Source organism: Astyanax mexicanus, chromosome 1 (genome assembly GCF_023375975.1).
Source record: "Astyanax mexicanus isolate ESR-SI-001 chromosome 1, AstMex3_surface, whole genome shotgun sequence".
In the NCBI taxonomy this organism is placed as follows: domain Eukaryota; kingdom Metazoa; phylum Chordata; class Actinopteri; order Characiformes; family Acestrorhamphidae; genus Astyanax; species Astyanax mexicanus.
The window spans coordinates 51,724,847-51,751,250 of record NC_064408.1 but is presented as its reverse complement, the minus strand read 5'-3'; the positions used below and the strand labels follow the sequence as shown (position 1 = coordinate 51,751,250).

The 26,404-nt window shown below is 37.4% G+C and overlaps 1 protein-coding gene across 4 annotated transcripts in view; it reads right to left on the bottom strand.

Annotated features, from left to right (window-relative positions):
* Positions 1–51: 51 nt before the first annotated feature.
* The window catches only part of LOC103045824 (rho-associated protein kinase 2), a 53,034-nt gene continuing 26,681 nt past the window's right edge, over positions 52–26,404 (bottom strand). Inside the window, exons 12-34 of one of the 4 annotated variants that reach the window (XR_007439295.1) lie at positions 26,028–26,076; positions 23,664–23,799; positions 22,348–22,439; positions 20,863–21,109; positions 18,554–18,660; positions 18,217–18,376; positions 17,343–17,503; positions 16,484–16,668; positions 14,729–14,798; positions 14,430–14,533; positions 13,050–13,236; positions 12,373–12,466; positions 12,132–12,226; positions 11,855–12,043; positions 11,301–11,469; positions 10,779–10,976; positions 8,388–8,455; positions 8,181–8,269; positions 7,065–7,143; positions 6,251–6,515; positions 5,786–6,053; positions 3,483–3,573; positions 52–1,631 (exon numbers count right to left, since the gene is read on the bottom strand). Coding sequence is in view for 3 of the 4 variants with exons in the window: in XM_049479762.1 (XP_049335719.1) it covers positions 2,467–2,548; positions 5,786–6,053; positions 6,251–6,515; positions 7,065–7,143; positions 8,181–8,269; positions 8,388–8,455; positions 10,779–10,976; positions 11,301–11,469; positions 11,855–12,043; positions 12,132–12,226; positions 12,373–12,466; positions 13,050–13,236; positions 14,430–14,533; positions 14,729–14,798; positions 16,484–16,668; positions 17,343–17,503; positions 18,217–18,376; positions 18,554–18,660; positions 20,863–21,109; positions 22,348–22,439; positions 23,664–23,799; positions 26,028–26,076 (3,094 nt within the window). In the remaining variant the exon portion in view is untranslated. Of the gene's footprint in view, positions 1,632–2,446; positions 2,549–3,482; positions 3,574–5,785; positions 6,054–6,250; positions 6,516–7,064; positions 7,144–8,180; positions 8,270–8,387; positions 8,456–10,778; positions 10,977–11,300; positions 11,470–11,854; positions 12,044–12,131; positions 12,227–12,372; positions 12,467–13,049; positions 13,237–14,429; positions 14,534–14,728; positions 14,799–16,483; positions 16,669–17,342; positions 17,504–18,216; positions 18,377–18,553; positions 18,661–20,862; positions 21,110–22,347; positions 22,440–23,663; positions 23,800–26,027; positions 26,077–26,404 lie in introns of all 4 variants that reach the window. The other 3 variants (XM_049479762.1, XM_049479764.1, XM_049479772.1) reach the window with 3 other exon arrangements.

Below are 26,404 nucleotides of genomic sequence, written 5' to 3'. Positions count from 1 at the left end.
TGGTTCATGGTTTCTCTATAGTTGGTGTGCATACACAAGAAACAGAAAAACTTTATTTCCCCAATAAAACATTTATTTCTTTCCAAATAAATCTTTAAAGTAAATGAATAAAGCCTTGTTGTGCTGCATTTAGTCAGTGGTGTTTGTCTGTTCTAATAGGGTCATCAATCTTATCCACAAGAGTTTTTTATCCCAACCAATGAAAACCTTGCATTATATAACTAGGCAAGTGTTTGAAACTTTTTTGAACGGAGAAATGGTGCTTAAAAAATGCTTGTGCCAAATTTTTTTAACCAGAAGGCGGTGCTAAGACCTCACAAAATCTGCTGGCAAATATATTAAAAAGGCTCAATGACCAAAACAGACATAAATTTAGTGCAATGTGTTGTAGAAGTGTTAAAGTTGGCCCCCCTCTGCAGCTCCAACAGCAGGTGAGGAACTCTGCAGTCAGTCAGATCAGCAGTGTTGGAGACATTTATATACTATGCACTTCAGCACTCAAGACAACCTGCTCTTTAATCTTATGTGGGCAGATTGCCCTGGTTTCTAATGCTTCGACTGTTCAATAATATAGCTTTAAATCACACACGGACCTAGATATCTGATTTGTACTGAAAAAAACACCCAAATAAATCTGAGGAAAATCTACTGTAGATGTACAAGTAGAGGTCATGTAACCTTTTGAACATTCTATCACAGTTTGATGAAAATAGATTTTTGCTAAAATCTGCATTTTTCTCTATTCACAAAAAACAATGAAAATAAAGTTAGCAAAAATGTCCACTGTAAAGTGCGTTTTCGAAAACGACCTTTAAATGCCACCACGTTCATGGAAACATGTCTAGTTATGTGTGAGACACTGCTGATTAAACTCTTAAAACTCTAAAAAACCTGCAGCCACACTGGCCCCTGGTGGATAAGAGTGGTGACCAATGTTCTAGGACAAAGTTCATGTATAGACAGCGTTTGGACCAGGGCTGCACATTCTGCTCATGTAGGTAGTTTTAGTTAACTATAAATTTGCAAAACAGATAATATAATGTGCAGCATATTGCATCTCTGAACACAAAATAGGCACTTTTTTTGTATTCTTTCCTTCAAATACAAACATTAATATCAGACAACCTGGCTCTTTCTGAAGCTTTAGCTCTTAAATATTCTTTGTTTTTCAGCAAGCTTAAATGTAGTGTTTGGCTGTTTCTCTTAATAGAAATAAAATAGCTGAGTACATAAATTCAGGACAGAGTATGCTTTCCTGACTTACTACCTCACATACAGTATCTTCACACAATCGACACACACAGACATACGCACATATATACAAACACACACACAAACAAACGTCAAAACTGTGTCTTAATACTTTTAAACACTTTCACACTGCAATATTGACACCTTTGGAAACTTGACACAGAAAGGCAGATCTATAAAAAGACCAGACCTGTTGAAAGGCACATATTACTGTATGTTTTAACCTGCCACACTTTGCGTCATGTAGAGCCTGTTTACATTAAAACCCTCCATTAGATGGTTGTTCTCTTGATGGATTTGTCGGTAAAGTCCTTTGTGTAATGTCCAATGTTCTGCAGCATTTGCTACATGGGAGTGTGTCCAGTGCTGGTCAGGGTTAGCTGTAAAAACAAGTACAGAGGAGAAGTTGTCAGGTCATGCTTTAATCACTAATGCAAACTGCTGCATGCAGTACACTAGGGGAGAGTAGGGCACAAAATGAAATAGATCAAGTGAACAGGTTCCAGAAATACATGCTTTATGTCTTCTTCAAAATTCTCACTGTCAGCAAACAGATTTAACCTTAAGGTACCATTAAGACACATTTTGATTATTTAATTGCTCTCACTGGCTAGGATATCTCACAATTTTCAAGCAACTTAAGTAATGAAAACCAGGATAAAGTACAGCCTCCACATTATGAAGTTTGCTGTGTTACAACTAACCCTCTCAAAATTTACAAAAAGAGAATATCCTGAAATTGCTGATCCTTTATGATTTTTATTACAAAAAACATATGTTTGTGCTATATTGTGCCCTACTGTCCCCTACAAGAAACCAATTCAAAGTGCATCAGAACCACAGCACACAACACTTGCAACACCAGGCGCAGTGCATTAGTGCCACACCGCAATTACTGTCACAAACAAACAGCTACAAAAAAAAGGAACACATCAACTTTACTCATGTCTCTAGGAGAACAGTTTTGTTTATATATGTGATGCAATTGAAACAAATTTCTAATATATACTACATTTTAAATGTGAGTGCAACATCTTCTAATCTAATTTAATACAAACAAATAATTTCATCACACCAAAGTTAGTAAAAAAGAAGATCATCATCATAATCATTATTATAATGAAGAGCCCTCTCACACAACAAGCTTTAAGCTGCTTTAGATGTCATCATACTGATAATGTGCCACTCTGGTTACCCTGCAGTCTCTTCACATCTTCAGAAGTCAAACATATCGTCATCATCATCATCATCCTCATGAACAGCCCAACCCCAGTCCTTCAGTCCAAACTCTATAATGCTGGAACAGGAGAGGGACCACCTTGGTTATGGAGAGTCTTTCTCCATTACTTGCCATGATCTGATTTGCATTACTGATCTGTGTTTAAATCATTAAAAAAAAACTTCTTGTCGAATTGATTATTCAGTAATGAGTACACTGATACTCCCTGTAAACTAGGGGTGGGCAATATTATATCATATGCAATATATCGTGACACAGAAATATCATGATATTAAAAATCCATATCGTGATAATAGGGCTGTTCTGTCTTAAAAGTAGTCTATTATTTACTGTGAAGCTTTAGGTGTATTTATTGTTTAATTGTTTAGTTTGCAGTTTATATGAATGCACTAAATATTCTGCAATATTATTTGCTGCATTATATTATTTTATGCTATATTATTTATTTTGCCACATGATTATACTGTTATACTATTATACTATATTCCTGAAATGAATGAATTATTTTAGTTTTCCTATATCGATAAGTATATCGCTATCGCAAAAATACCCGGAAATATCGTGATATTATTTTAGAGCCATATCGCCCACCCCTACTGTAAACCTTAGTTAAGAGTATCATTATCATCTCATTTTAAACATATCTCACTACCTGCCAGTTGGTACATATGTACAATTCCTGTTTCTCTCGTGCTTGCTGACTCAATATTGTTTAATAATATTTGTAGGCATGAGTGGTAACGTCACCTAATAAACTACACACACTAGATACTGGATCATTTGCTTCTGCTCGGTTGGTTAAAGCTGGAGTTTGCATGGAATTAATGCAGTTGTTGTTGTTTGATTATTGCTGGCCCTTGCAGGTTTGAAGTTAATGATGTTATTGTGCTGCCAACAAGACAAGACAGATAGTGGTGCTGCATGGCCAGGTGAGGATTTCAGCACAACACAGACAAGCAGACATGCGGGCTGGTCTGCACCTCATACTTACTGTCACACAAACACACACTCAGCCGCAGGGTAAAGGAGTAAGATCAGGGAGAAGAGGTCAGTGTAGAATGATTCGGAGCATGGGGCCAGGGCTAAATGGGGTTAGCAGTGTAAAGAAAGTGATTCAGTAACATTTGAGTCAGACAATTAAAATTAGACTTAAAGTATAAATGCCTTGATCAGGGGTCAGCAATTAAATTTGGCCGAGGGCCAGATATTTTTGAAGCCATTACGTGGCGGGCCACAAAAAAAAAAAAAAAAAAAATCAGTTTTGGAAAATTTTGTGTAATGGGATGGGGTGCTAAAGACAAGTAGCTCTTCAGCCCAGAGGGTTGTTGAACCCAATTGCAGAACAGTTAAATTTAAAGCAGGTAAACCCAAAAAGAAAGAAATCAAAAAAATAAAAAATGAATAAAATCACACTGCTCCTCACGCGAGATCGAACCCGTGTCATCAGGGTCACGGTCCAATCCACTACCGCTGCCCTGGCTAGTGAATTGGGACACAGCTGGGGAAAAAAACACCCCTATAAGGAGGTAGGGAACCCAAGAACGGGCGGAGAAACAAGAACGGCGGAAACTAAAGTCACGCCGAGAACTACAGAGAGACGGGGGAGGAATGTAAACAAAAGCTCTCCAAAGAAGCATTTCATTTAATTTAATTTTATTTCCATTATCGGTTATTATAGTTCAAACAACCGACCCCTGGCCTAGATTATAACATTAATGATCTCTCTCTCATGGGTATCATTCCTGTACACAAATACCTTTTACATTATCTTCATAAACATTAAGGGTAAAAATGTGTCTATTTGATCAACATTCTACAAGTTAGTGCTTCACAGTATAAAGTGACTACATACATTCCTCTACAGCAGTTCTTAAGGTAGTATGAATGATAGTATGATAGTCTCCACTTTAATTTCAGCCTAATGGGGTGCCAACAATTGATAATCTACTGATAATCTGTGTCAGTGGGTGGGGCTAATAAAAAGCATAATTTACTAAGAATGTTCTTGCAAATAAGAAAAATGGGTGCAATAAAAACTAATGATTATAAGTACATGATTACTCTGTGACATTATTTTTAGCATAAGTTACATTTTGAAAAAGAAGCGTGTGAAGGTTTAACTATTTGCAGCGCATCTGCTTTCTGCAACATTTATGCAACATTAGCTACAGGGTAGCTTCAGCAGCTTTAGTAGGACTGTGCAAACAAATGATGTAATCAAGCAATCATGCTTTGTTATAATAATCTCCTTACAATATGATTGTCTTTAGAGAGAAAGTCCTATAAATGCAGATGCAAAGCAGCTAAAGCAATTAAAAGCAGCTACCACCAATTTAATGTTAATATGGATGCTAAAAAGCTGCTGTGCCTTTTTATTAAATCACAGAAAACCAGTATAGTGTCTGCAAAGGCAATCTGACCCTAAAAGAGCAAAACAGAGCAACAACAATGTTATTCTGTCTATTGTTATACTTACATTGTGCTATCTAGTTTATGCCTTACTTGACTTTGATAATCTTTATTCGTAATCTTTATTTATTATTAAATTAAACTTAACAAATTCTCCTCTAGGACAAAAATATCACGTAATTAGGGCAGTTGTCATATCTGGACAACTTAGTCTGGTTAAATCAGACTCTGGTTCATTTTAACCTTTAGTGCAAGGTTTAGTTTACTTTAGCTACTTTCTTGCCTCTACCTTACACAGCTCTGACCAATCAACAGAAAGAGCATTCTCACATGGTTGGTTGTGACAGATTTGCACTTGGATTTTTCTCTGTGTGAAAAAAGTGCAATCCAACTATAGGTGTGAAAATGCCATAAAACATCAATTTAATGCTAAAATATGCCATTGCAGACCTACAGGACAGTTTCCACAGACAACTGGTTGAATGAATGAGATAACATATACTGAATTTAGTACAGAGAAAGTGTGATAAGAAGAGAAAATATTGTTAGGGGCTACTTAAAAGTAGATGAAAAAAAAGTTATGATTTTTTAGCTACTTTAAAATCTGTTATTAATGAAATAGAATTAAAATAATGGAATAAAAGCATGGCTATGAGAAAATGCATTTACATTAACATGCCACACAGTTTAGACTGCTGCATAAGAAATTAGAATGCCTGTTACCTAAAATGACAGAACTAAAATGTAGAGTATATTGGTTCTCTAGTTAAATGCTATACGGTACCAACACACGGGGAAACTAGTACTGTGTCCTTTTTCTTTTCTCCACTGAAATTATCTATAGATGAAATATCAAATATACAGGTTATGCCTTTGGTCACTCACCTGGTCTTAGCAGAAGGTGGAGGACCTCTGCTCTGCACCCTGATAGCCCCTCTGGGGGAGAGTTTTGGGGAGTTGCGGGGCGACAGGAGTGGTGAGGGCTGTGGTGGTGACGTAGCGACAGGGGGCTCCTGAGGGGGTGTGTGGGTCAAAGCTGGTACAGATGATTTGCGAGGAATTCGCTTTAGTAGGCGACTGACCCATTTCTGCTGCTCTGCCGTGGAGCTCGCCAGCAGCAGCAGCTCTTTAGCCGTGGACATGTCGTAGTTCACTGCAGGAACCACACAGCAAAGGTTACTTACAGTACAGGACCTCACACGTGCACGCACCAACCCATAGATAGATACACATGTACTATCATTAACATGTAAATCATTTACACTAAAAGATACTTCTGAGACAACTGCAACAGACTGTTGTAGCCACAAAATAAAACTTGTAAAAACAAAGCACAGGTGATCTCCTGACCTTTGCAGGGCGCAAGCACCTCCTCCTTTCGGTCCAAGTGGTCTTTGTGGCATTTGAGGCGGCAGCGACGGCACTCCAGAGCTGGAGGAGGCTTGAAGACGTTCCATAGGGGCCGTGGGCACACCTCACAACTAGAGGGGAAATGATAGAGTGTAGGCACAAACTCGTGACCTTTGTGGGGGATGCACGCTGACCTGTCCACCGACAAAAGTTCCATAGTGCCCTCCTGATCCTTCTTACTCTCCCCCTCATTATCATAGAGTATCTATAGAGAGAGAGAGAGAGAGAGAGAGATATTATTTATTAAAATACTGTAGACATATAGAAAACAATACAGTTGTATAATGACTAATTTGAGTTATTTGGACACAACCACATGCGTCTCCATACACACAGAGTGGCACCAACAGGTGAAGTGTGAAGGAAAAAAAAAGAACTAAATAAAACAGAAAAACAGCATTTAAAAATATGCTGCAAACAGGCTATACATATAATATAATAATACAGTTTAAATGAATGTATGGTCAAATTATGTTCTAATGAGTACAATTACTGATTATGTGCTAAACTATTTAACATATCTGGAAAAAATACTAAATATGGGATGTGCAGACAACTTTTAAAGTAACAATTTAAGGTTTTAAGTAAATAGGAGTAAAGCAAACAAATCTGAAGACCTGTGTGTCACAGGCAGGACACAAAACGTGTCAATTGACAGCACATGCCCAAACCTTTTGCATAAAAGACTGTAAACATACAGTGCAGTGCCTTTGTACAGCAGTGTAACTGCACTGAAGAAGACACCACATGTTACCTGGAAAATGCGTGGGATCTCTCTGGCATCTGCACGGTAAACATCTGTTTGAGTGACAGGCCGAACATGGAAGAGTTTACTGAAGGAAGAGAAGAGAAAACGGATCAAATTATGTGCTATCTAGCTTTCTGCCATCTGCCACTTATTCGCAGAGATTTCTCCAGATTCTCTGAAACATGATGATATTATGGACTGTAGATGATCAAATGTCACATTGAAAAATGTTGTTCTTAAACTGTTGGACTATTTCCTCAAGCTGTTGTTCATAAAGTGGTGAACCTCACCCTATCCTTGCTTGCGAACGAGTCTTTCAGGGATGCTCCCTTTATACCCAATCATAACAATGACCTGTTTTCAATCAACCTGTTTACCTTTAAAATGTTCCAAACAGGTGTCAAGTTCAAAATGATTATGATTGAATGATTAAAATGATTATCTGTGCTATATTCAAATGAATATAGGTTAAACCGGATTTGCAAATCTTTTTTTAGTTTTTACACAACATCCCTTTCAACATCATTGGAATTGTAGTTGTACTAATTATGTTAAGAGTTGGCTGGATTTGTATGCTGAATTTGCTGGTATTTTGTGGAATCTATTCACACACATGCTTCAAAAATGATGTTATTTTCATGAAACACTTGCTGTTTTCTACCCAACTTTCTATAGCTGTTTTATCACTTTGTTTACAAAACTCACCTCGCGCGCACAAGCTATCTTTCTCTTGCCCGCGTGCATGCCCTCTCTGTTTCTCTCTCTCTCTATTCACTTGAATAGTTTGATCTTTCATTGATAGAGTTTGTGGATTTTATAACATAACTAACTAAAAGGTTATTTAACATTAAGGAGTAATTACATTTATTTTATATTACATTTGGTTACATTTATTATATTTATAAGTTACATCTGGCCCTTTGAGGACAGCCATTATGTCAATGTGGCCCTCGGTAAAAATGAGTTTGACACCCTTGTTATATGTCTTTTATATTTTAAATCATGGGTTTGGTGAGGTTTCTCCGTTTATTATGGCTCAGCAATTTGGTGCTAATGTTTGTTTAACACTTTAAATCTGATATTTCTTGTAACATAATGTTGTGTGTGGATGTATGGACTCACTCTATATCCAGTATCATAAATGGGTTGGACTGTTCTCTATCTTCCTCAGAATCATAGAACAGGATCTTCTTACTGCTCATCACCACATACTACAAAAAACACAAACAAACATGGATACATACATTCATTTTTAAATGCATTATTTCAGATCATGTCCCTGTGAGAGTATGTCTCCATAACTGGGAGTTTAATGAATTGGTGTTTTACCTTCTTATCCCATCCAAATCTCTTGGTATTCTTACTTGGAAGGGACAGCCAGCCCTCCAGACTCGACTCTGTGGGGAAGCAGAGAAGAAAATATACATTTTTACAAATCATTAAGGTAAATTTAAGACTGACACTCTGGATACCCAAACATATCTTTTGGCAGTGCTAGCATTTTCACACACTCATAACACATCACACCACAGCACACAATATTAATAAAAACACTGCACGCCATACAAACCAACAAAGCAAGTTTCAAGTGTGTGTTATAGGCTATAGCCATCAGTGTGACCAGTGTACAATGTTAGCGTGTGCATACAGTATCAGTCAGTCAAACCTTTGAACTCACTGATTGAAGGCAGCTTTTCCAAACCTTTTAAACGGCCTTAAGCTGACGAATCATAGTTTTCTGTATATACAGTCATATGAAAAAGTTTGGGCACCCCTATTAATCTTAATCATTTTTAGTTCTAAATATTTGGGTGTTTTTAACAGCCATTTCAGTTTGATATATCTAATAACTGATGGACAGTAATATTTCAGGATTGAAAAGAGGTTTATTGTACTAAAAGGAAATGTCCAATATGCATTAAACCAAAATTTGACCGGTGCAAAAGTATGGGCACCCTTCTATTCCTAACTACTTTTTACTGACTTACTACAGCACAAAATTGGTTTGGTAACCTCATTGAGCTTTGAACTTCATAGCCAGGTGTATCCAATCATGAGAAAAGGTATTTAAGGTGGCCAATTGCAAGTTGTTCTCCTATTTGAATCTCCTCTGAAGAGTGGCATCATGGGCTCATCAAAACAACTCTCAAATGATCTAAAAACAAAGATTGTTCAACATAGTTGTTCAGGGGAAGGATACAAAAAGTTGTCTCAGAGATTTAAGTGAGTGATGTGAAAGAAGCCATTTCTGCAAGCACGCCACAAGCAGAGTCGCCTGAGTTGTGCTTGTGCTTTTGCATACCTCAGGCGACTCTGTTTGTGGCAGAAATGGCTTCTTTCGCATCACTCTCCCATACAGCTTCTCCTTGTGCAAAGGGTACTGTTGACCGATGCACAGCGACACCATCTGCAGCAAGATGATGCTGCAGCTCTTTGGAGGTGGTCTGTGGATTGTCCTTGACTGTTCTCACCATTCTTCTTCTCTGCCTTTCTGATATTTTTCTTGTCCTGCCACTTCTGGGCTAAACAAGAACTGTCCCTGTGGTCTTCCATTTCCTTACTATGTTCCTCACAGTGGAAACTGACAGGTTAAATCTCTGAGACAACTTTTTGTATCCTTCCCCAGAACAACTATGTTGAACAATCTTTGTTTTTAGATCATTTGAGAGTTGTTTTGATGAGCCCATGATGCCACACTTCAGAGGAGATTCAAATAGGAGAACAACTTGCAATTGGCCACCTTAAATACCTTTTCTCATGATTGGATACACCTGGCTATGTTCAAAGCTCAATGAGGTTACCAAACCAATTTTGTGCTTCAGTAAGTCAGTAAAAAGTAGTTAGGAGTATTCAAATCCATAAAATTATAAGGGTGCCCATACTTTTGCACCGGTCAAATTTTGGTTTAATGCATATTGCACATTTTCTGTTAGTAATATTTCAGGATTGAAATGGAGGTTTATTGTACTGTGTCCATCAGTTATTAGATATATCAAACTGAAATGGCTGTTGCAAACAGCCAAATATTTAGAACTAAAAATGATTAAGATTAATAGTAGTGCCCAAACGTTTTCATATGACTGTATATCTCAAAATACCACAAACAGGCCACTCTGCAAGTTTGTAATGAACAATAGTGGTCTCTGTACAGTTTGTTGTGGTGCCTAACACAAGATAAAGGTATGTGACGTAGGCCTACATTTTTTTATGTTATTTTTTATTTTATATAAAGCTATGCTGTGATAATCACAAAATGTTCAAATATACTGGAATATACTGAGCATGCAGGAGTACCAAATTTGCTTAGAGACCTTCTTCCAGTTTCTAATATTTTGAAACAGTAATACATGAATGAGTAAATAAAAATGTACTCATTCATTAAAAATTGGATTGGAAATCAGGTCAACTTTTACTCACTTAGCCATTTAAAGTAACGGAAATTTTGACCAGAACTGCCCAAACTGTTGAATGCAACTGTGAATTTTTAAGGTTGGTGTGTATGTAAGACCCTGGTTTCACATCCAGAACATTTTTTTTGTCTTCATAGTTCGAATTTGCGTCATATTATAGTGGTCTGCAGTGCTACTCTAAACTTCGAAAAACAGTAAGAATAAGCAAAACTATTCATTATAAGACGAGTCCAAAGGTTTGACTGTGCATGCATGCATCTCATTAACGGGTGTGTGTTTTTGCGCTTTTCCTGTCTCCATGCAGGGTCACCTGCAGGCTCACAGTCAACGGGCCTCTCGTAGGTGAGGGCCAGCCGAGGCCGCTGCTGCTCTTCCTCGTCCTCATCCTCTGAGTCCAAGGGGAAGAGAGGAGTGATGCGACACGGCCGGGTGTCGATACACACAGACTTGGAGCTTCGCTGGTACGAGAATGACATGGACTCCGATGTTTGTGAGTGTGTAATGCGCACTACAGCGCCACCATGGGGGCAAGGAGTGAAGAGTGCACCAGTTAAAAAAGGAAAGGGATAAAAGACTTCTATTAAAAGCAGAGGTTAGGTGGACAGAAGTGTGCAACAGAAAAAAAGATTAGGAGTGAAATACTGACAACAGAAATAAGATAGAGAAAATGAGAGCTGGAAAAAAAGCTAGAGGTGAACATATAATATCAAAGAGATGGCAAACAAAGATGAAGAGGAAAATACCCTTTTTAGCACATTTTAATATGCATGTGTGTGTTTTGGGTGTCAAGTTTTAGTGTGTGTGTGTGAAAAGTGAGCTAGGACTCACTGACCTGGGTAAGACTCGTCGTCTCGCTCATTGCCTATACTGCTGATGCTGGTGGTATCAAAGGAATGGATACTGAGAGAGGTCAGCTGACTGCGCAGGCGCTCAATATCACTGTCCTTACTGTCCAGAGCCATTTGCAGATCCACACGCACCTGCGACTCGTCCATTATCACCTACACAACACATAGTATTCAAAATATTGTGATATGTTCTAAGATTTTTTTTAAATAAACATTTAGGAAGACTGTCATAGTATTAAAACAACACAGCAAAGGAGACTGAAGAAAAAAATACAACACTGCTAGGTAGTGATCAGGGTTTAAATACAACACTAAATGAAAACGTCAGATATTAAACTATTTATTAAGAATATATACAGTTTTTTTGTAAAGTTTCTATTTTAGAGATCAATGATTTGGTGTGACATCTATGTTATACAACGACTGCTAATGGTGTATACTCAGTGTAGCTTAAGTGTAGACAATGGTATGATTCTGTTTATTTGATATTTAAACTCTTTTTCTGTGGAATATAGGGTGTAGTTTAGTTGGTGCTCACAGCCTGCATCTCACTAATCTCCTTCTGATACTTGATGATGGTGCTGTTGAGCTTCTCCCTCTCGGTGCGCAGCTCCAGCTGCAACTTCCTGTTTTCCTTCTCCCTCCTGCGCAGCTCTATGTCGTCGCCACGGCGACCGCTGGGCACAACATCCTTCCTGTTCATGATCTCAGCCAGCTTATTTATCGCCTAAACACGGGAAACATCAGAGGAGCATTACACACCTTTGGCTGGAGTTCCTCCTATTTTGTGGATTAAGTAGTAAAGCACCACCCACCTGGATCTTGAGCGTTCTCTCAGACTGAAGCTGCTTTTCAAAGGAAACTTTCACGATGCTCATCTCTTTCTCCTCTTCTTTAGCCCTCTGCAACTCTGTGTACACCAAAAAAAAAAAACAATTTTACATTGCTCTCAAGTTTGCCTTTTTACCACTGTTTCTTCACAGTAAAAATCTAAAAAAAACCCACACTTTTTTATTATAATTAGTTTAGTCATTCTAGAAATGTTGCGGAACTTACGCTGCAGAAGTTCTTTAAGCTGGTTATTGAGCTCTTCTTTCTCACTGGCCAAGTTGCCCACATCGACTGTCAGCGTGCGGTTGGACTCCTCTAGCTGACCACACACAGAGCACAGAAAACAAATGGGTTGAATCACATGGGCAATAAAATATGAACTAGAGCTACAATGTATTTACAATAAATAAATATTTTAGCAGGTACACCCTCCATGTAGTACACTTTATAGCAATACAGTTGCTGGCCACCTAAGGACCACTGTTAACTTGGTATTATTCAGGTGGGGGAGCATTCTCAGGAGTGGATAAAGCACAGGAGGGTTGCCAGGTGTTTTGAACAAACTAGACTCTACCAAACTATAAAAAATTATCTGGTAACTGTTCTCTTGTCCCATATAGTGCTACACTCATTGATGGCCTGTAGGTCATGCTCTATTGTATGTTGCTGATGCTTGCATCCCAGTTGGTCTAAAACATTTGGCAATTTGGCAGTGACATATCTGAAAAACTCTTAATATGTGTGGGTTAGCATTATCTTGCTGAAAAATGCCAGCTAAAAGCCCTGACATAAGGAGCAACACGCATGGCAAAGGACTATGGGTCACGGTCTGTCGTATGCAATGTCTCCCCATACACCCTAACATGACAGCTAAAAGCTAATTTTTTAACACACTTTCTCACCGAGTTGATAGTATTGTCCTTGTCGCTGAGCTCCTGCCGGTGCCTGGCAATCATGTCTTTGATCTCCAACTCCTTCATGATTTTCTCCTTCTCCAGGTCTGAGTACTGCTCCTCAGCGATGGAGCGTGCCAGCTGCTCTGAATCTGCCTTCGTCAGGCTCACCTCCAACTGAGCAGCCAGGGAATCCCTACACACAAACATATAATTCAGTCATCTACTGATTTTACTTTTTGAGCAGCAAGTAGAGCATTATCCAATCATTTATATAGCGGTTCCCAGGCTAGTGGTGCTCAGACACGCCACGCACTGTCTTAGAGCAAGACAAACATTAGAATATGCACACTAAGGGTATTTTAGAAGTAATGCAGTAATAGATTTAGTGATAGTATAGTGAACAGTATGTGCCACTAGATGGAGCTCAATGCACATTCTATGCATCTTTTGGAATTTCTGCTGCATCACATAACGCAGCCACCACCCCTTTCCTTAAGCACCAAATTTTTGGTAGCACTTTATTTTATTTAATGTTGCGTAAATACAGTATATTTAATAGGTAAATCATAGTAGTCAGTAAGTACTAATGATTTACGTTACATGCTTAGTAAGTCAGTAGTAATTACCAGTAAAACTACCAGGTATGTACAGCAGTACTTTCTCAGAAATAAATAGTAGATCTGTAGTAATTACAAAAAGATGTATACATACTTAGCAATTACTGTGAAATATTTACTTTAACACTTACTTTAATATTTAGTACCTACAAATACATACTTCGCAAGAACAGAGTAACTCATCTCTGGCAACAAGGTATGAACATTAGTACAGCAAAATGTAATAATCCTTCAGAATCGAAGGTGTAGTAAATACTAGTGATGTAAAAATGACCATGTATGAACATTAGTACTTAAATAAGTATTAAAATATGTGGTTAATTATAAGTAGCTTTCTCTCACAACTACAGTGTAAAATCAGTTCTGTACTGCGGTACTTATCAGAATTTACCAAGCATTTGCTAAAAATGGGGCCAGAAAACTGTAGGTGCAACACAATTAGTGGGTGAATACACTTGTATGCACTCTGTACTACTACAAAAAATGGACTGTAAAACAAAGTGTATTGTTGTGCATAGTACTTAATTAGGAAGTCCTGTTATTTGCATGTAACCCAAAAACCTAACACTACACAAACACTGCTTAAATATATTTGTATCTACCCAGTAAAACTACAAAACACTGGAAAATAAGGTGTAGTGTTTTGCATAGTACTTAAATATTAATTTTCTTTATTAACAGTCTCTGTGTAGTGTATGCTACATGTGTAAGAAAGGCAGCTAAGGATAATGTCCAGTCTTGATTCTCCTGACATTTTCCAAGTTTATACCTCTCTTCCTGTAGATCCTCAAGTCTCTGCTGGGCATCCTGGTACAGTTTTGTTTTCTCATCACACTCCTCTTTCAGCTCACGAATCTGGGTCTTATACAGTTTCTGTAGACACAAACACATTTTACATATAATTTATGAATTAGGACTTTACGTTAGCCAGAGATCATAATAACAAACTATCTTGTTTAATAAGAGGACATGGATGTTCCTATTAGATGTGTTTTTTTATATATTACATATCTTTTTGTTATTTTATATATTACAAACAAAAAAACAAAAACAATAAAGCAGACATACAGTGAAATACTGCTCAGCTTCCAGTTGGTCCTTCAACTCCTTCAGGTGCAAGTCAGCCTCTTCTCTCTCCCTGATTATACACAAATAAAAATGACTTATCTCCACATATTACGGATAAAGTGGTATGAAAAGTTTGAGCACTCCTGATAATTTTCATGATTTTCCTTTATTGGTTGGTTGGATCAGCAATTTCAGTTAAATATATCATATAGCAGATGAACACAGAGATATTTGAGAAGTGAAATGAAGTTTATAGATTTACAGAAAGTACGCAGTAATTCTATAAACAAAATTAGGCAGGTGCATAAATTTGGCCACCCTTGTCGTTTTATTGATTTAAAAATATTTAACACTAATTACTGGAACACACAATTAGTTTGGTAAGCTCATTTACCCTTGACCTACATACATGGATGAATCCAATTAAGAGAAAGGGTTAAGGAGCCCTTTGCAAGTTTTTCTCCTCTTTGCATTTTCTCTAAGAGCGACAACATGGGAGTCCCAAAAAACAACTCTGAAATGACCTGAAAACAAAAATTTGTTCAACATCATGGTTTAGAGGAAGATATAAAAAGCTCTCAGGGATTTCAGCTGTCACTTTCCACTGTGAGGATCACATTGAGGAAATGGAAGATCACAGGCACAGTTCTAGTGAAGACCTGAAGTAGCAGAACAAGAAAAATCTCAGATAATCAGAGGAGAAGGATGGTGAGAACCGTCATAGTCAATCCACAGACCAAAACCAAACACCAACATAATCATCTGGCTGCAGATGGAGTCACTGTGCATCGTTCAGCTATTCAGCGAGTGCACTTTACACAAGGAGAGGCTGTATGATAGAGAAATGCAATCGATTGAGGTATGCTAAAGCACATTTGGAAAAGCTAGCTTCATTTCGGAATAAGGTTTTGTGGACTGATGAAACTAAAATTTAGTTATTTGTAGGGCGGTTATTTATGCATGGAGGGAAATGAACACCACATTCCAAGACAAACACTTTACCGCTCCCCACAGTAAAATTAGGTGATGGTTCATCATGCTGTGGGGCTGTGTGATCAGTGCAAGTACTGGGAATCTTGATAAAGTTGAGGGTCGCATGGATTCCAGTCAATTTCAGCAGATTCTTCAGAACAATGTTCAAGAATCAGTTAGAAAATTAAAGTTGTACTGGGGCTGGATACTTTAACAAGAGAACAACCCTAAACTCTACTAAAGCAGTACAGAGGAACAAGTACAACATTCTGGAATGATCATCTCAGTCCTCAGACCTGAATATTATTAAAATCTGTGGTATAATTTAAAGTGGGCTGTTCATGATCAGAAACCATCAAACCTGACTGAACTGGAGATGGTAAGTAAAGAAGAACGATCCAAAATATCTTCAACCAGAAGCCAGACTCTCACTGGACGCTAAAGGAAGAGTTTAGAGGCTGTTATTACTGCAAAAGGAGGATCTACTAAATATTGATGTAATTTTTCTGTTGGGGTGCCCAAATTTATGCACCTGCCTAATTTTCGTTAAAGAATTATTGGACACGTTCTGTAAATCCTATAAACTTTATTTCGCTTCTTAAATATATCTGTGTTCATCTGCTATATGATAAATATAACTGAAATTACTGATCCAAAAAAAAAAAAAAAAGATTTATAAAGGAAACTCAAGAAAATGACCAAACCTTTTCATGCCACTGTACCAGTAGCCTCTCAGTGCTATTGGATTTGCTTAACAGGACTAAAGTAATTACAGAAACACACCTGCGCAATTCTTGGTTATTTTTCTCCAGACTGAGTTTGAGCTCCAGTAGATGGTTCAGTTCTTGTTTGAGTTGTTTTTCTGTGGAGCGAAGTGTGGTGACCTCTTGCCTCTGAGCCTTCAGATCAGCCTGAGAGAGATTGCGCCGCTGAGCCTCCTGCTCCACACGCACAGTCAGCACATCCACCTACACATACATACACATTAAACATTTTAAGGTGCAACAATCTTCTGATACACATTGTGTATATCAAATGTATGCCCATGTTGATACATTTCATTTAGGACACAGCTGCACAATTGTTATCCGTTTTTCATACTGATTGGCTCTTCCAAAATATCACACAAATTGTAATCCATGTTTATGAAGGTGAAAATTTGTCAGCATGACACCTGGCTGTTCACTGCAGCTTCTTGCAGATGCCACTTGTTTTGGAGGGTTACTGTCTTTAGTTTCCTCTTAAGCAGGTAAAATGCATGCTTTATAGGGTTTAAGTCTGGAGATTGACTAGGCCAAGCTTAAACCTTCTGCTTCTTCCTGATTATTAACTGCTTTGTTCTGGCAGTGGGTTTTGGGTCATTGTCTTGCTGGATCTCCCAATCACGTTGGGTGCATAAATGCACAGTCTGCACAGGCATAACCCAAACGTGAAACTGAGCATAGACATTCATCACTATTTGTTGTTTGAATGATCAATGTAACAGGACACATAAAAGGCGCCTTTTAAAAGGAAGTTTATAGAGAAAATATGTAAATACACAAGCCTGACAGGTTCAATGGAAATAAAGACAACCTACATACACACACAAAAAAAAAAAAAACTTAAAACAATGGCCATTAACACAAATGAACAGACATACCTCCTCGGTGAGTTTGTGTTTGTGTGAACGTAATTCCTGCAGCTCATTCTGTGCCTGTTTATAATCACAGTCAAGGACAGACTGATGCTTCTCCAGCTGCATTAGTTTACCCTCCAGCTGCTGCTTAGATTGGCGCTCTTCCTGTAACTTGCGTTCCATATCTGAGTGCACAGAAAAAAAAATGTTACATGCATGTAAATTCAATGTATGTAATATTCTAATACATGCACTCTATACTTTTACAAAAACATGGGCTTCTTGACATTAAAACACGAGATGCGACACTAATATTTCTAAACTCACAGGACTTAGACATGGATCAAATTTCAGTAAATAATCTGTTTTAGTAAAATAGCAAGCACAGACCATATCAAAATATTTAGAATAACTTCAATTAATCAATCAAGCAATGTTAGCATCTCCTGTAGTAAACTAAAGAAGCAGATAGAACCAAATGTATTTAACCAATTAATCAGATTAATAACAACATTTTTGTGGACTAGCATTTAATAATGGATATTTTTTTGGGCCAGGCAGTGATTGTTTAACATTGCACCACTAGAATCAGCTAAACATATAGCTCATGGCATTGTTAGAGAAGCCAGGGTATAAAGAGTGAAAGTATAACATTCAAAGAGAAAAAAAATATATTAAAAAAAAAAGAAATTGTATTCTGTTGACAGTCCCTAATTACATTTGGTGACAGGGCAAATTAGTTAATCATAGAAAATCTTGATTTGCCAAGCTTACGGTGTGTAATTCTTTCCACAGGCCACAGTAAGTACGTTTTTACATTATAAGGGAAGTTGGACAAATGTGTAACTGTGCATTTTTACAGACATTCTCATCAAAGCATCTTTATAATAAGTTTCACCTCTCAGGACTTCCGACTTGGCCTCCTCAATGGACTGGTTGAGTTTGCTGTGGTCAGCAAGTCGTGCTTTAGTGGCCTTATGTTCTTCTTCCTCTTGCTCCAAACGCTGCTGGACAGATTTGAGCTTAAAGGAGAGATCAATCTCCTGCTGACTCCTCAGCTAAAGAGACAGAGAGAGAGAAAGGTTTTAGAGCACATGGTTCAGATATTTCACACAGAAAAAAGCTCTAAATTGGAAAATAGTTTTAACACTTGATTTACAAACTTAATAAGATCATCTGTGTTAGTTGTGTGTGCCAGAGAGTGAGAAAATGAGGGTCAAATGATACACATGTACCTTCTCTAGGCCGGTCAGTTCCTCCTGTAGCTGTCTCTTCTCCCCCTCAGCCTTAGAGAGAGAAGCTTTCATCTGCTTCAGCTCCTCCTCCAGACCTGAGGCACGAGCTGAGAGGGCGAGAGAAAGAGAGAGAGAGGGAGAAAAAGAGAGAGAGTGTAAAACGTAACCCACTTTTGGCCTCAGCTCGTGAGGTATACTGGCCTCAGAAGAGAAGACCAATGGTGGAATGTTCTCAGAGGTTCAAATGTGACGTCAGACACCTGCCCCCTGCCTCTAGACTAGGGGGCTGAAAAGATCACTGAGGCAGTGTTTACTCTCTGCAGGAGAAACTCCACCCAAACACAACAGCACCACACAGCCCAACCAGACAAGGGTCCAGTGTGTGTCTGAGGGAGAGGAGGCTTATGCTCAGCACCAAAACTCAAACTACTAACACGGCTTTACACACACAGGCAATAGGTGGGAGACATTAGAAAGTATATAATAAAACACTTTGAGAGTCTTATTAGATCCTTCTAGGAACACCAGAAATCTAACCAGGTACAATCTTAGATTTTTAGAGTTTTATTTATCTAGACCAAGCGTGGGCAGCATGGCAGGAGTCCAGTACAGTAAAGAGAGGCCCCTGCTCTAACAGACCTAATAAATATGCCAATGAACAAGTGAATCAAGCATGCTTGCATAGGAAAAGCACAACAAAACCGTTCAGGAACAATTATGTCATGTCTTTCTCACAAATTAATATTTAGAGATAATGATGACTGAAATATACTAAATATACTGTTATGCAGAAATATTCTGTTATTCTGTTTCTGCCCTTTAAAATATGAAATTCAGAAAACATTAATATAAATGTTAATTAATTAATTAAACTTGATTCACATATTATATATAAAGGCAAAAGTTCATGCCTTTATATGACTTGCCTTAAGCCACTGCTGCCCCTTCTACGATACCCTAAGCATAACCGCCACCTGTTGCAACATCTCTGCAAAAGTGGGACACGTTTTGGTAATAAAGTATAAGGTCTTTAGAAAAGCTACAGTTGTGGTCAGATGCACATACACATATCAACATGAACGTCTTGGTAAAAATTGGTTTACTGTGGTAGGAGAAGATGAGTGTAAAGCACAAGTAAATTTTTTGCAGGGTAAAAAATATACATTATTAATGCAGTGGTGAAATGGCCAGGACATTGCTGGGTTTGTTTGAAAAAAAATAACTGGAAAGACCAGCACACAATACAGTAAAAATTCCTCAAGTTCCACAATAATCTGTTCAAAAACTGTACACAAGCACAAGTTATTGGTAAGTGTAGCAAATTTGTCCAGGGTCTAGAAACAACCCAAACTGTCACCAACTGCTTGGAAACTTGGACAGCTTGGTTTGGATGATAATGGACAACCAAAGAATGACAAAAGCAGCCGAAAAAGAACTGGAACCTGCCGTGTCCAGTATCACTGTCTACATTCAAACAAGCTTTACATGAACTAAGAGACTGCTGTCCAATACAAAGCTTCAAAATTAACACCTTCAAGATTGACCAATGCAGCTGAACAAATAGACAATTAAACAGCCTTCTGGAGATAAGTTCTGTGCACACTGTGGCCAAACAACTAGTCTTTGACCAGAATAACAACAGTTTAAAGAAACCAATTTTACCATTTACAATGACCTTCACCACCTTGATGAGTATATATTATTCTTCCGACAACAATTGTATATGCTTTTGTCTTTTGGATTTTTGAGTAATGCATTTTATTTTAGTAGAAAGAGTTTGCCATACAGTTGTTTGTTAAGGAACTAAAGAGTGATTTTGACACATGTCATGATTAAAGTAGACATAAAATAATACTGCTGATATTTCACTCACTTCTTCCCTTGACTGTGTTCTTCTGCTCTCTCATTTAATTATGTCTTTCTGTCTAATTCACTTGCCTACTTTATCCCTCGTTTTTTCACTCTCCCTCTCATTTACTCTTAATTTAGTTGTACCTTAGCTCACTCCTTCTTTCTTTTTTCATCACATATTCACTCTTACATCACTCCTTTGGGCAATCTTTCATTCACTCCCTCCCTTCCTCTATTTGTTCTATTTACACCTTCCCTCCCTGTCTCTTTTCCCTTAAGGTATCCAATCATTCCCTTCTTCATTCCTTCCGCTCGCCCCCCTATTTCCCTTAACCACTCTTTCCCATTATCGTTCTATTGTTCTAGTGAAGTCTTTTTCTCATTATTTTTTTTTTTTTTTTTTGTTACCCACTCTCCCTCCCTCCCTTCGTTTCTGAGCCATTCCCTTTTTTACGCACCTTGCAGGTCAGTAATGGTTTCGGTGCCAAGGCTGTGCTCCTTCTTCTCAGCCTCCAGAGCGTCCTGTAGGCCAAGTTTGTCCTGCTCCAGCACCAGTTTGCTGCTCTCCAGCTGGGTCAGCCGCTCCTGCAGTTCCCTGAGAGTGAGCTCCAGCTGCTGGGCCTGCTTTACTGCCTCACCCTGAGCTTTCTTCAGGCGTCCAGACTCCTGCACCTCTGCCTGCAGCTTAGCACTGACCTCCTCCAACTACAGACAGACAGAAAGACGGAAAAAAGAGGGTGTGATCCATACCTTCATCATACAAAATATTTGTATACACACATTTCATAAATCACATTTTATAAATAAATCAATAGGCTGCACTGAAGCTGGAACTCCAGAATAGGCGTGCAAAAACTAGATTATAGTATGTTCACTCTACCAGGTTGAAGTGATTAAAATCCGATTTATTTGTTTCAGATTTTTCTGTGTGGGCATGTCAAATTGCACATATCTGAGTTACTTTCACATGTGGCCCTAGACTAGATATGTATTAGAGCTTTCTGCCTTTACACATGTGCTTAATGCTGCTGTTTACATGCTATTTTGTAGGTGATGGAGGCACAAATGTGCACAAATGTATTAATATGTGCTGTTTTAGAGTCATTCACATTAAAGACAAATACATGTCATTTACATCTATGAATATGATCCGCCAAGAAAGAAAAAACTTTGATTAACTATTGATTAAGAAGGCTTGTAATGTAAACATAATTTTAGACTGCCTCATTTAAAGGTGACCAATAACAATTAACAGTACTGATATTATAGCATGTTATATAATAGCATAACATTACATTAAAATGAGACAGTACAGGGCACCCAATCAGAACAGATCTTGTTTATATATAGTCAGTGTTAATAGAACAATATAAAAAAGCCTGTTTTATGGAGCCTGTATTATGAAGGAATAAAATATATGAAAACTTGGTTGTGTAAAATGAGAAACTGTTACATTAGATGTAAGTGGATTATGGGCCCAATTGAGAACCAAACAAATTTTTGGAAGAAAAAAAAGCAAATAAGCAAATATTTTAACCAATGGAGGTCTTAAATAATTTCTGAAATAAATATTATTGTAACTTATTGTTATAGATGGAATGAATTGTGGGTCCATAATTTTAATCTACTATATAGTCACAAACGTATCCCAAAACACATCCCCATCCAGTTTGTTTATTTCATCCTGTAAAGGATGGGATATAGTCAGCTTGCCTGTAATAATTGTAAGTCTAATGTAAATTCAAGTCTCAAGTTACTAGTTGATATTTTTCAGCTTTCCAGGTCAGAGCCAAAGTAGTAAATAGCGTGACTTCAGTCTAGGTCTGCTTTTACTATCAAAAAACACGAACAACGCGGTTCTGCTCAGTACACAATCAACTGAATTCCACTTTACAGCACTTAACAGAGTGTATGTGTTGATCAAATATTGCAGCAGCACTGACCTGTCTCTCCAGGTGGATGTTTTTCTCGGTGGAGATCTGAGAGATCTGGCTCTTCTTCTTCAACTCAGCCAGCTGCTCTTTCAAACCGCTCACTGCACAACAAAGTGCACAACAGCCACAGTGTTAGCATAACTAATATGTTCTGGATGTGTGAAAATCAGCAGGGAGCATGGAATGATGTGGGGTGGCAACCATTTATTTATGGGCTTTTTTACAGACCAGTCAAAGCAAACAGGTTCAGCAGTTATACAAGTCAATTCAAAATCAAAGACCAGAAGCAAGTGTTGATAAGAGTGGCAGTTTTAGGTGATTATTAAATTAGTTTAAAGTTAGAGTGTGTTGCTATGCCCCAAGCGCATATTAATGACTATGGGTAAGAGATCAGCATCAATATGCATCAGTATGAAAATTTAATTATATTAATTTATATTTAAATATCCAAATCTTAAAATAGCACACACTCACATTGTGTGATGTCATGTTGTTAGCTATGTGTTACTCTCTATGTGATAGTAGAGTCTGAGCAGTGTAACCACGACAGCCTCACTAAAGATACTCATTTTAAGTGATGTGCTAAAGTTAAATGTACTCAATCCATCACTCACACTTAGTACTGGGCTATTTCTAAGTATTGCCCGATGGTAAAGGAGGAGCTGCTCTCAATGCTGGAAAAGTCTGAAAACATGTTGAGTTAAACGCTCCAAAAATACTCATGACAACGTTACAAAATATCCATAACAATACACTCTCTCAGCAGCTTTCATTGGGGGTTAGAAAATCCGTTGTTTTCCTAAGCGGACACAATATTAATAAAATGAAGAAATGTAGACTACCTGAAATAAAGTTACAGAAAAATACATTTTTTTTTACTATTCCTTTTTTTAATTATTTGAATAAATTAAACCTAAAACAATACAGAAATTCAGTATAAATCAGGCATTCCCTACACATCCTGCTTTCCACATTCTACAATAAATATGTCATCAAACATTCATCAAATTTAAACATCTATTGCTGATTATTTTTTTTAAGATATTCTCTGCGTATACTGACTTGATTTAGACATCACTGTACACATATTGGTTTAGTGTGACCCCAGTTTTTTTTTTCTAAAAGCATTTAGGCCCCACCCAGCTAATTAACAACCCACCCCCACAGACCTAAACTAGGTCTGTTCAAGCAGGAAAAATGCTAAAACATGCAGAACTGGGTGTGCAAAACTAGAGGGCAAGGATTAGTTAGTGTCTAGTACACAGTTATGATGCAGAATAAGTTTAAAATTAAAGTTAAGTATGTCATTTTGAAAGTGCTCTTACCTTCATTCTCTAAGCCACGCTTTCTCTCCGTCTCCAGCTCTGCTTTTCTCAGGCTCTCTGTGTTCTGGTGCTGCAAGAGAGCGCTCTCTCTCTCCAACTTTCTTAAAAATTCCTCCGCCCTCTGCCTCGAACTCATCTACACAGAGGGAGAGAAAGCATAAAAAGTGAGCGAGAGGGAGAGAAAATGTTCTCAGAGAAGTAGTTCAGCGGGAAATCATACAGAACTGTTTTACTGCACTTTTGGCAATACATATTTAATTACTTTCTCAACAAACTACACACTGTCCGGACCCCTTAAAAATGATGGAACAGTCAATGGAAACAACTCAGGGTTGGGGCCAAATGGCTCTGCTGAAAGGAAAATGGGTTTTCAATTTCCAAACTAAAATCAGGTTTAAACCAAACCTCAGTGCAAACACCTCTAAAAGCCACTTAATATGATTTATGTTGCATTACTCAGAACATACTGAACCAGTTAACTCTTATTTTGGGCTTCTTCATTTGACTTTTGCATTAAATGAAAGTTTCAGTCTCACATGTAATAATAATAATAATAATAATAATATGACCACATTGATTACATTCATAACATATAAAGTACTGTGCAGTCTTAGGAACATAAGTAAACAGTATAAAAACATTTATCTGGGCAATCAGTGTAGCTTTATGTGTAAATACGCCACATAATGAAATCAAATATAAGGAAAAAAGGAAGCAGTAACAATAATATCTTGTATTTGTTAAAACACATTTTAAAAAGTCGCAGTTTTTTAATAGCACAATAAATATAATTAGTCAACATAGCACTATCAAGATCAATATATTTTCAAGAACTATTTTTCCAAAATAGTGCAGCACTAGTAAGAACGCAGGATAGGTTTTCTACATCACCACTCCAATAGTCTGCCAGATGTGGGTCTTTTATTGGCTCTGTTATTGTTAAGTGTCATTTCCTAATTATATTTAAAAATCGACACTGATTACACTACAATAAATATATGTTTTAAATATACATTTCTCAGACACGTACGACTGTTTCTGGTAGTGCTAATATGCTATCTTAAGAACAGGAACTTCCTTGTATGAAGCTATTTTGAGTGCTAAACATTCCTCAGAGAGAAGCAGACATTCCTCACTCACCTGACATTTCCAGGTTGTGACAAACACTATGGACCAGAATATCTAGGGGATTTTTATGTAACCAGAATGACACTACACATACAAAATGTATAGTTATAATACACTGAAGCTTCATGTCAACAGAGAATAGGCTACACCCATTCCCATCAGACATTCCTATTCTAGTAAATACATAAAAAGAAAAAAGGAAATGAGCATTAAAGATAATTAGTTTCAGCTGTGCCTAATACTAGTAATACATATTAAGTTCACTGTTAAATGAAAAGTCGTTACTTCTTTATATCATTATTTTTTAATTACTGGTAAAGGCCACTTGCACTGTGATTACACAACTGCCAAGTCACTGGTAGTTTATATTATTTGCATTGTTTGTGGTTTTATTGTTTTGTGTGCTTTAAAGTGGGTACAACCACGTGGGGTATAAATTTCTCATTAACTCATATGATTTCTGAAGTGTGAATAAATGTATTTAAATAAATATTAGTCTTATTTTGTGTTACATGCTCTATTTGCACATTTTCTGTTATGTTCCTGCATGTCGCTGGTTACAGAGCACTCTGCCAAAGCTAATTCCTGGCATGCTGTTCTATTTATGAAAGAAAGTGTTCCTAAATCTGACAGTAAACACCAGCTAGAGCGAAACATGGAGAAAACACTGTGTCATTTAGGAAATGCTGAAAAAGTGAGTACAGCTTACCACTGACATTGCCATTACATGGTCAAAATTACTCCTTTGCTCCAAATAGAGCTAATTTGAGTCATTACTTTAAAAACACTTGGGCTGTGCCAGAAGAGATATAAGACTGTGTGTAACTATAAGGTTTTTAGAAAGAAAATCAGACTTTAGCATGAATTAATTGGATTAACTATGCTACTATAGGTGTTGCCTATTTCTGTTCTGTATTAGCTGTCTTAGCTCTACTACTACTACTACTACTCAAAACCAGAAAACAAATAACAGACATATTAAACACTGTCAATTGTCCCTAAATGATTTTATATAGCAGCATCATTCTACGGGGCTCCCCAGAAAGCAGTTCTCTCAAGAAATGCAGTTCTCTCAAGTATTCTGCTGCAGCTTTAAATGGTTACATAGTTTTTTAACAGCAAATAGGAAATACGGATAGGGAAACTTTTCTCTGTATTATTGGTCAGTGAAAAATGAACATGATTTTTAATGCTAATGTTGCTTTAAGTGATATTTGCATGTTCGAAGTATCTTACCTCCTCTTCGAGCTCTTTTGACAGTTTATCTAGCCGATCGTTTGCAGTTCTAATGACATAAAAAACAGTAAATAAATGAGTATGTAAATATACACAGAAACATTTTAATGAACAGTACTCTGCATAAAACAGGGATTTCTTCTTTCATTTATTTTTGTTCCAAACAAAATAGTTAATATTTATAATTATTATATATTTTTGGTTGTTTTTGTTGACAAGTTAATTTGCTTACAATTAGTGATCTCTGAATTTCAATGGAACACAATAAAAAAGACATGAGGGTGTTATTACATGTACATTCAGGAAAATAAGTATTTGAACACTCTGCGACTTTGCAAGTTCTCCCACTTACAAATCATCTTAGGTGCATGTCCACT